This window comes from Centroberyx gerrardi, chromosome 11 (assembly GCF_048128805.1).
Source record: "Centroberyx gerrardi isolate f3 chromosome 11, fCenGer3.hap1.cur.20231027, whole genome shotgun sequence".
NCBI lineage: Eukaryota > Metazoa > Chordata > Actinopteri > Beryciformes > Berycidae > Centroberyx > Centroberyx gerrardi.
The window spans coordinates 6,352,976-6,364,055 of record NC_136007.1 but is presented as its reverse complement, the minus strand read 5'-3'; the positions used below and the strand labels follow the sequence as shown (position 1 = coordinate 6,364,055).

The 11,080-nt window shown below is 38.5% G+C and overlaps 1 protein-coding gene across 1 annotated transcript; it reads left to right on the top strand.

The window, feature by feature from the left end:
• The first annotated feature begins 250 nt into the window (after positions 1 to 250).
• On the top strand, positions 251 to 9,260 carry LOC144541751 (15-hydroxyprostaglandin dehydrogenase [NAD(+)]-like). Its single transcript, XM_078286633.1, has 7 exons — positions 251 to 435; positions 4,324 to 4,447; positions 4,702 to 4,808; positions 5,288 to 5,384; positions 6,331 to 6,407; positions 7,408 to 7,571; positions 8,773 to 9,260. The coding sequence occupies exons 1-7, from the start codon at positions 343 to 345 to the stop codon at positions 8,888 to 8,890; spliced, it is 780 nt and encodes a 259-aa protein (XP_078142759.1). The 5' UTR covers positions 251 to 342; the 3' UTR covers positions 8,891 to 9,260.
• Positions 9,261 to 11,080: the final 1,820 nt, after the last annotated feature.

Genomic DNA, 11,080 nt, shown 5'->3' with positions numbered 1-11,080 from the left:
GTTCTCCCAGTTTTCACAAATAAATTAATCAGCGCCTTTATCCTGTTTGCTTTACTTAGTTACTAAGTAAGTTTACTGAAGATGGAAAAACAAATGTCAAACTGACTTTACTGAGGTTCAATGTCCAAGTGTGAACAAGTTGTGCCCTCCTTACCAGCGGTTTCCGACACGTCTGGTATGCTTCATGTGTGTTCTTGCTGTATGCTACATATGTGCGGATATGGGCGGTGTCTGAGGGGGATATAAGGAGAACAGAAGATAACTGATTTTTTTTCCCGATTGCAATTTTTTGGTGTTCAGTCAGTTGACTTTTCTTACATTGGCTACTATTGCCTTGCTAAAATGGCATTAGTTGGTAAAATCGCAGTAGTGACTGGAGCAGTCCAGGGTTTAGGAAGAGGACTCTCGGAGATACTTCTGCAAAACGGTGCCAAGGTAAAGTTCTGCCTCAGAAATGTTACTAAATAACATTTAGGCATAGCCTACATTGTTGAGATGTTGGGGAAAACATACGTTTTCCCTTTTTTATTCTGGCCTTGTGGATGTGAATGTGTGTGAGGGAATAGTGGACACTGGGGATTTGTATGTCTGCTGTTTCTTTTGCAACTTGAGCTGCACTGACACAACGTCCGATCTGTTAGATGGCAATAATTGACATTATGTGTGTATGCTGGTAAGGAAGTGTAGGCTACAGTTAATTTTATTCAAATGTTAATGCAAATTGGAGAATGAAAATTTAATTTTCATTTTGCACTTACATTATTTGGGTCAAAATGGGTCAAAATGAAAATGTAAATGTAGCCTAATAATCCAAGTTGGATTCATATTAGCCTACATACTAATATGCATTTACTGACAACATTAAAATGTTCATTAAAAAGCTATTTGAGACAAAGACATGAGGTTTTCAAAGACATGAGCTGCTTTATGGTTGACAATATATTAAATGTTGATTCAAATTAGAAAATTCAAATGCAATAAAACCAGTTCGGTCAAGCTTGGTCAAGCAGAAGTGAGCATCTGTGGCCAAAAAAAAAAAAAAAAAAAAAAAGATTCACTGCCTAGGCTAATTAACCTGGTAACAGATGTCACAAATGCAGATCTTACTAAATTCTTACTTTATTTCTTAAACTTACAGTACTTCCAAAGCTGTATCCATAAATGTATTAATAGACAGGCTTCTAATCCATCCTATAATTTCTTTAGTAAGTGGTGTCATTATTGCATCTCATCTCATCTCATCTCATCTCATCTCATCTCATCTCAGCAAGGATCTATGGCCTGGGGATAGGATAATAATTGGAATCCTATCTACATATATGGATGGCGTAGTAAATTATCCTTCATCCTTGAAAATGTATTTCACTAAAACTGCAAATCTGTGACTCCATTACCCCTTGACCGAGCCTATTAAAGCTGCAATAAGCAATTTTCGACCACTAGAGACAGAAACCACAACACATTTGTAAACTTGAAAGATGCATTTTCTGGAGAAAATGTGTGTGATTGCTGAGAGCACAAACTGTTGCTTGTAACAAATACCTAGCATAATTATGTGGTGTGTGCAGGCACGTATGTGTGTGGACGTGTCCGTGTGGGTATGTGCATGTGTGGGTGTGTGTGTGTGTGTGGTTTTGTGTCTGTGTGTGTGCACGTTTGCATACCTGTGTGTTTGCGTATGTGTGCTTGTGTTTGTTTGCGTGTGTGTGCATGTCTGTTCCTGTGTGCACGTGTGTGTGTGTGTGAAAAAATTAGAAAAAGTAAGAGAAATGGAAGCAAGAAAGACGAGATTCTAGAGTTTAAAATGAGTAATAAAGCAGGGAAGTAGTAAGTGGGACTATTTACAGTTGGAAGCAAAAAGTGTGAAAAAGGTCAAAGAATGAAAAAGGAAAAAAACTGTGAAAACAGTGTTAGAAGAAACAGTGCATTGAGACAGAGTGCAAAGTTGAGAAGTGTGTAAGAAGACTGACAGTAGAAGCAGAGAAGGAGTATCAATTGTAGGAAGAGTAGAAAGAGTATAAGGAGTATTTTGAATAAAAAAAACAGTATAAAGGTGAAACTAGGAAAGGAAGGGAGAGTTTTTAGACATCACTGACTATGGATATTGTGTTAAAACTAAAGCGGCTGACGCAAAGTATAATATGTGTATGTGTAAAAATAGTAATGTAGGAATAGAAGATGTATTGTGAGTAGAAAAAAGTAAGAAAGTGACAAGTAATAACGTTAGAAATGTACAAAATATATATAGTAGCAAGAAGTAAAAAAGTATGAAAATATGTAGAAGACATGTTAAAAAGGTGAAGAGTGAAAAAAGAAGTGGAGAAGAGCTGCATGCGTAAGGAGAGCTGCAGTGGAGCAGAAGCTAGTGTGAAAGAGAGTGGAGCACTGGTGTCGAACAAACGTTAATAACTCAAAAACTATACGTCATATCGCTTATAAATTTACACCGTGAGTGAGAGCAGAAGTAGCTGAAGGTTTTGACATATAACATGTGTTTGTAGTGTTAAAAATGTGGGAATTATCACAGTTTAAAAAAGGCATAAAAAGATGAGTGTGGAGTCTATGGAGTGGCTAGAGTGTGTGATGACATCACGCACTATAGCAGAGCTCCATTGACTCCCATTATAAAGATAGAAAAAAGTATAAACTTAAACTGTGATAACTCGAAACGTACAAAAAATATCAAAAAGCTGAATTAGAGGTGACCCGTTTAAAGTTTGAATGGAGTTTCTAGCTTAAAGTATGAAAGAGTTAGCCTGGTTCCAGACTCCTGAATCGCGACCCGCCCACTCTTCAGATTTGGTCAAGCGATTCAGAGTCTGGTGTTGCTCTATTCAAAGGCGATTTCTCGATCCGAAAAACGATCGGGCCAATCACTGCCTTTGTGGCCGAGACTTTCACAGTTTCACAGTGTTGATAAAGTCAAAATCACCTACGGTTGTGATGCAGTGACAGCAGAAAGGCATCCAGTCGGTCCAAGCCCCTACTGAGTATTTACTGTGGAACCAGGTAACTTGATGTTTTCTTTAGACAACGGTAGATGTTACTTAAGGCTGTGTCCCAAACATGATGATTAGTGATGATTTCTGTACATTAAGAGTGATGACATCAGCAGAAGATGTATTTTAAAGGCATGATTTTAACTGGGTAACATTAAAGTACTCTAACACGTTACTTTTAATAAAGACTAACTTAGTAACGTAACTAGTTACTAGTTAGGGCAAGTAACAAAGTAAAGTAACTAGTTAGTTTCAAAAGTAATTTTCCCCAACACTGGTCACTAGTGATTGGTTCGGGAAAAATCACCCCCCCCCTACACAGAAAACGGCTAACATAGAGGCAATGTTAGACTGAATAAGGAGTGGAAAACTAAATGGCCATTCAGTCTGAATATCAGGCTATGAAAGAGTAGTTAGAGTTCAAAAAGGGCATGGTTTCGACATTCCATCCATTTTTAAAAGTGACAAAAAGTTCTATATTTTAATAAGTATAATACATATCAAAAAGTTGTATAGAAGCACACTTCTCCTAAAGAAGCTGAACAGTTTCAAGTTTGAAAGGAGTCTCTAGGTGAAAGTATGTAGGTGCTGAAAATCAAGTCAATCAAATAATAAAGAGCGAAGATAACATAGGTGTGATTGCTGAGTCAGCAATCACACCATAAAACTAGGCTACTGCACTACGGAGGCCCCTAAGGACAAACTTAGCAAATCACAGTTCATAAAGGCTAACAGCTAAGCTAACCATACCTACGGAGAAGTGTCACTTATTGCAGGTTTAATATTTACTGATACTGTCAGCAAATGTGCATATTAGTACATGAAAATACAAATTGGATTATTACATTCAAATTTTAATTTTGACCAAAGTAATGCATCCCAAAGTGAAAAATGAAAATGTTAAGGTGCCCGCCTAATCAAAAGACCAACTATGGCATACAATACTATGCAACCCAAGATACAGATTTGTTATCTTTTTGGTAGTGGTAAAGTATTCAGTTGCATATTGACACCAGATGACACTGCAAAACAAAATCATGCCCTGCAGAAATCTTTCAACATAACTACTCACAGAAAACAAAATGGAGAGAATCAGTCAACAGTGGCTGGAGTGATGTGATATTAGCATCCACAAACAAAACGCAAGCAGCAAGCCACAGCCAAATATTGTGCAGCATGTCGCTGATGGTAATTTTCCCTCTTGATATGTTATGTGATGAGAGAACTCTATGTAGCGTGTTAGCTAAGCTGAACATACTATAGTCTGAGGCAGGATAACTGTTAGCAAGTCTCCATTTTACTGACTGGTCTTGATGTATATCAGGTCGCCCTCCTGGATGTGAATGAAACCGGGGGGAAGAGTTTAAAGGAAGCCTTTGATAAACAGTATGGACCAGACAAAACTCTGTTCCTGAAGTGTAATGTTGAGTCAGAGGAGCAATTCAAAGGTAAAATCTTACCTTAGTATCACACACACACGCCCGCCCGCATGCACGCACACACACGCACACACACACACACACACACATCTTCTCCTTCATGTGCTTACATACATTTCAGAAAGTTGTTGATAACTGCATGTCAGTCAACACCTCAGGAGGAAGACCTCAACTCAGATGTGAAATTGAAAAGTTAATCACAATGTGTTATTTGCTACTCTGAATTTTCCATCAGTCTTATGCTGCTAACTCTCTGCAAACAGCTGCCCTTCAGAAAACCGTGCAAACCTTTGGACGACCAGACATCATGTGCAACAATGCTGGCATCATAAATGAGACTGACTGGGAGAAAGCTGTCTCCATAAACCTCGTAAGATGTAGAAAGAGCACTGAACTGCAACTGGTTGTGATTATGTCATGTTTACTAAATAACAGCTGTGACTTTTGTGATTCACAGTTTGTGCTCTTGCACCACTCCCACTAGGAAATTCCGATTCTGTTCTGTTTCATGCATCGGAGAGTGGAAAGAGTGATTTAGCAACCAGCTGACATGAGCTTTGTAATGTTACATGAATTGTTGCTTGTAGTCTTGCACCACTACCAACAGGAAAAATCTGAGTTTGTTCTCTTTTCAGCCATTAGAGAGTACAAGGAATGATTTGGTAACCAAATGATTAAGGGGAATGGGCTTTTTATTGCAGCCTATTCAGTTCCATTTTACAACATTTTGTAACACAAACGGCTGCCTGCAACAGACGCCGATGTAGTAATGAAGGATAGAACGACTTCTGCTGTGGTTATTGCTGTAAAATCAACAACATACTAAACCTCTACCATACTGTGATGTAGATGGGTGTTGTGAGAGGGACCTACCTGACTCTGGAACACATGAACAAGTTGACTGGAGGTCAGGGAGGGGTCGTCGTCAACGTAGCATCCATGGCAGGTACGACCCACAATGCACTTGGACCAGTGCATTGTTGTCATTTCAACAAGGGGAATAGTGGGGAGGATTTTCCTTGCCTTTCTTTTAAAATCTACAGTAGTTAGTAGAGAGACACATAGTTTTTTTTTAGTTAGCATTTAGTCTGGGTTTTATGTAACTGTTGTTCATAACATTTGGACAATAATGTATTAGATATTTTTTTAGCTTCAGTTGTAGAGGCCTAGAATTATGGTTTTGATAGATAAAGAAATACATAGGATAAGATAAGGAGAATTTTATTGATCTGAAAGGAGAACTTGGGTCACTGCAGCAATAAATAATATGAGATAAAAATCCAATAAAAAAACCCCAAAAACATGTAAGATTAAAGATACAGAGATCCCATTGGGTAGAGATAATTCTCACCAGACTTCAAGAAGATTTTAGTATTGGAAATTTCCAAATACTGAAATCTTGCAACAGCTTCCGCAACATGCAATAAAGCAAAATGACTTGATTTCCTTAACTTTTCACACATAGAAGTTTATTAGATGTCTCTATTGGTGAATAATGTATTGCATATCAACCATTTTGTCAATTTACTCCAAAATAATGTCCTAGGTCTGTATTTGTGTTCAGATTAATGGAACACATTTAGATTTAGGAGCAGATTTAACAGGTTGCTCTTATACTGAGCAACCTACAACAAGTACAACAGAATAATAAGCTTACATTCCCAGAAAGTCAACATTACAAGAAACCACTAGTAAGGTTTGCAAGGGACAGATGTAATAAATAGATGTCTAGAATAGTCGTGTTCGATAGATAAATGCTTTGTAAAATAAACACGAGCCAGGGAGAAAAGGTAAAATGGGTTATTTGTGCATTCCTATTTGACTGGATATTGGCAACTCAGAATTTTGAACCATGATGTTGACTGATATGAGTCATATGTACCATCCTACAGGTCTGGGTCCTCTACCGAGCATTCCTGTCTACACAGCCACCAAGCATGGAGTGGTCGGCTTCACTCGAGCCATGGCGGTAAGCAAGGTGTTTTTATGATAAAGTCCGGGGAGCTTAAACCTGCAATAAGCGTTTTCAGTCCTTATAACCAATCCTGAAACTAATGTGTGCTATCTGGAGATTGCATTGAGACATAATGATATAAACCAATATCCACACAGCAGCCAGCTGTGTTGCTGTTTTCACCTCTTCTCTAAAGCTTGTTGTCAAATTCCGCTCCTGAACGAAGCTCCTCCCGCTTCATTCAGTAGCTTTCAATTTTTTTTTAAACTAGCTTGGCTACTCCCTCGCTGTTTAAAAGCGGCCCTCTCCCCCTCCCATTCCTGAAAAAAAAATCTCGGAATGGTGGAATCGATGAAGTGAGCGAGTAAACTTGTTAAACTAGTAAACTTGTAGACTTGCTACCTACGTCTTCACTTGTCATTGTGGGACATGTAACCTTCAGCAGGAGAAACTTCTGCAAAGTGAGACTTCTCCGCAGGTACATTTAGCTTAGCTATTAGCATTTATCCTTCCATTTGTCCTTCGTAGGCCTCCTTCGTGTTGCGGTTTCTGACGCCCTCTAGTGCTCAGAAAAATGGCTTATTGCAGCTTTAAGAAAACATCTGGATTTTGCATATGAGCAGTTGACACAAGAGCAAGCACACACATGGAAGTAGTAATACTGTTCACATGCAGGTCTGTAAAGTATCGCAAATAACTTTGATGATTTTCAGGTCTTGAAAAGTTTGGGAATCGCACTGAAATTTTAAGAATCAGAATTTAGGGCCATGCACATGCTCAGTAAGACTCAGTTCTGACTTGTTAGGGATTCTAGAATTCTAGAATTATTTTTCTCTGCTAAAAGTGTCTGGAACTCATAAACTCAGAACTCATATTATGCAGCCCTACTAGCATGCTGGCTAATGTCGGTAATAGCAGCACAGAAAACACACACACTTGCAGAGTAATGTGGAAGTTATCCTGTATGTCTAACCTGATTTGTGTATGTGTATGTGTATGTGTATGTGTTTACTAGGCTGCCTCTGACATATCAGGCTATGGCATACGGTTCAACGCCCTTTGCCCTGCTTTTATCCAAACTGACATCATCAATGCCATGTATACACCGGAGAAAATGGGACAGTTCACCCACCTGATGGATGCAACCAAAAAACTTATGGAGAAGTTTGGAATGCTAGAGTGAGTCTTTGCTCATGTCCTTTTTGTAATGACAGTTGTAAGCCTTACAAAACAACACACCTTACAGTTTGTTAATGCCCCATAGCATTTCATGGTATTGGAAATCTTAGGAAAAACTAATTATCAAATATTTCATTTTACCTTGCACTGAAACAAAACTTGATCAAATGTCTGTCTACCCTGAATGCTAAGAGCAATCATTTTATGACCAACAAGTAGATTAAGAAAAAACAGTAGAAAGGAAGATCGAGGGGAAAAGTACCTTAACCTACATTGGAATTGAACCCTTCAGCAAACTGAGATCCCTTGATTTTCACCAAACTACACAGGGACATGAAACATCCGGGGCAAGACAACATATCCATATTATCTGATGGTTTTGTTACAGTGAGTGCTGTCATGTGTAAAGTTTGAGGTCACTTTTGAACATTTGTGAATGAGTGATAGGCCTATCACACATCTAAAATACTCAAAAGGCTTGTATATGGGCGTTCACATGTGAATGATTCTTTGCCTTAGTTCTGATACTACACAAGTAATGATAGATCAACCAGGATTGCAATGTACAAACCAACACTCCAGCTTGAAACCAGAATTTTTTCTGTTGGCCTGCTTTACTCCTTTAACCCATTTGTAGAACAGACTGTCCTTTCCACTTAGAATAGATTGTACAGATCCAACCGGATCTAACACAGCAAGAACTCAAACACACATATTACTGCACAGTAATGAGCAAATAGTCCAGGGGTGTTGAGGGTAAATACCTGACTGACTATTATTGTCTGAAATTTTGGTAGCTTAGCTCACAGTAGCATCCAGCACACCCTCAGCACCAATACACTGCGTTGGGTATATGAAATGGCCCATGACCTTTTGAGAGTTACTACAATGATCATGATGAACTTTTCTTTAATGTATTGCATGTGTGAGAGAGGCAAGGAGAGAAAATGCAACAGGAAAAGGTGATTTGACGATGAAGATTTTGCTGAGTTAGTTCATATATGATATCAAATCAATTTAGTAGCACTAATCTGTGGATTTCACTGCATGTGTGAAAGGGACTATAGTAACACAATGCTGACACACTGCACAGGGATAACAAGGTCTCACATGAGGTGCAAAGGGACAATGGAATACACTTATTTGTATGCTCTCATGTGCTGATAGTATACTGTGAAATCATTCTACCTTTTCGTTCCAGGGTGTCTGAGGTAGCCAAGGAATTCCTGCAGCTGGTGACAGATGAGACTAAGAATGGAGAAGCCCTCGTGGTGCAGTGCAAAGGATCAGATTATATCACATTCCCTTCACTAGTTTAAATTTAGTGTTTGGCAATGACAAAACACAACATCACTATCCCAAGCCCTTTGACTGCATGCTATGTTCAAGGCTACTCTGATTTTCAGTGCTTTGCTATGTGAAATCAAGTGTTTTGTAAAATACCAAAGCTCAGCAGGAAATAAACTGCAGCTAAAAATTCTGAGATCTAATATTTATGATTAGGCTAGATGTACATTGTACATAGAACAGTCTAACCTTTACAATTTTAACAAGTAATTATGTTGATTTCCAATACGTTTCTCAATCAGTAATGCTTTTCCTTTGTGTATGTGGAGGATTTCTTTATGTTGACTATTGCTGAATTTGAATCACTGTATTTGCCAACTACAATATACAGTATGCACACAACTTGTGTCCTAGTGACATTTGTCCGGCGACATATCGACATCTAGCATAGTAGCACAGTACATACTGATACACATGACAAAGGGGCAACAGGACCTCACATACAGTGTGAGACATATGACAGACAGCAGACTGCGCATTTCACTGCACAAATACACATAAAGCATTCAGTTACAATGAGCTTCCAGGCAGTGTAGCACACAGTATGGTTGTAGCCGTAGAGGAGTATGAGAAATCTCCAACAGAGCACTGGACCTATATTGATTGATTGATTGATTGATTGAGTCGTTCATTCATTCATTGATTCATTTGTTCATTCATTCATTCATTCATTCATTTGTTCATTCGATTGTTCATTCATTCATTCATTCATTCATTCATTCATTCAACCCTGATTTAATTCTCAGGAAACACACTGAGCTTTGGAGCCCTGTTTTTCAGTTGTTTCAATAGATTACAAATAGGTAAAACAATACTTAAAATGCAAGAAAGGGGAAGCGAATGAATAGGGAATAAAAATGAATCCAGTTAGAGGTAAAATCAAACCATAAAATAATCCAGATTTAATGAGGATGCCATTTAAAAGACCATCCTTCCTATTGAAAAACAGAAATAAAGAAAACTAAAAGGACATCAATCAAAGCAATGACATTCAAAACTAACAAGAGTTAGAATCTGTGACTTGAAATGTTGCAAGGATATTGCAGGCCATTCCAGGTATACCATAAGTGAGTTACACTGGGTAGGCTAAAGTGCATAAAATAAGTTAAGAGCATGAAGGATTAACGCAGTATCATGAGGGTGAAAGTGGCATGTGACTTGTGCAGACATTGTGAGAAGTGCAGGGTTGCGTTTACAGAGTTTACAGATAGTAGGGATTTTCAGGGTGTGGTGACTTTTATTCTCACACTCTTTATGTGTGACAGAGTAGTCCACACTGGAAGGACTACCTGGTGAGAAAGGTAACTATGCAAAACTCAAGCAAGATGTAATAAGTTAAATGTGTTTGTTTTCGTGTTGATCAGAAGAGGAACGCTTGGGCTTAAAATGTGTTCACTGGAGGTGTTCATTGGACATGTGGGGAGTCCATATGTGAAGAAAAGAGAAAAGAAAATCCAAGGCACTCTCCTGAAGTTAAAAAGCCTTTATTGACCTTGGCTATTTCATGTTAAAACCTAAGAAAACGCACCAACGCGTTGCGGCCCCACCAGGCCTTCTTCAGGGTGCAGAGAACAATGAAACATACAGGAGGCTACAAACACAGGTGTATATAATCAGACAGAGACTAACTGCTTCTCCCATCAACCTCCAATTGCCTTGTCTGCCTGTCTAAACTGAATGCCTCCCCCCCCCAAAAAAACAACAAAAAACAATACAGAACAAGACACATAGGCCTTTGTGTTGGTGGTCTACTTATAGCAGTAGACTATACTTGAGTTGAATGCCTGCAGTATAACTATATTGTCCCCCCCCCCCCCAATTTCTGCTTTCAGCCCTTTCAGAATCCTCATAGAATGTAATTAGCAAACTTTACCACAAGGTGTCACTGTTCAAGTTTGAGTCTCACATACATGGATAAATAGATATACAAACATAAAAACATAAAAACATACATATTTCTCAGCCATGAAGAGGCAAATATAAGGCATAAATAAGATGCTACCATGGAAGCGGGGTGTATGAGGAGTGGATGGGTATACAGATGGGTATACTGAATAATACTACATACAACTATATAACACTACATAACACTATATATGCACTCATTGGGAGTGTCTTCAAACATCAAATTAGCTACAATTCAGAGAATTAATCAAATGAGT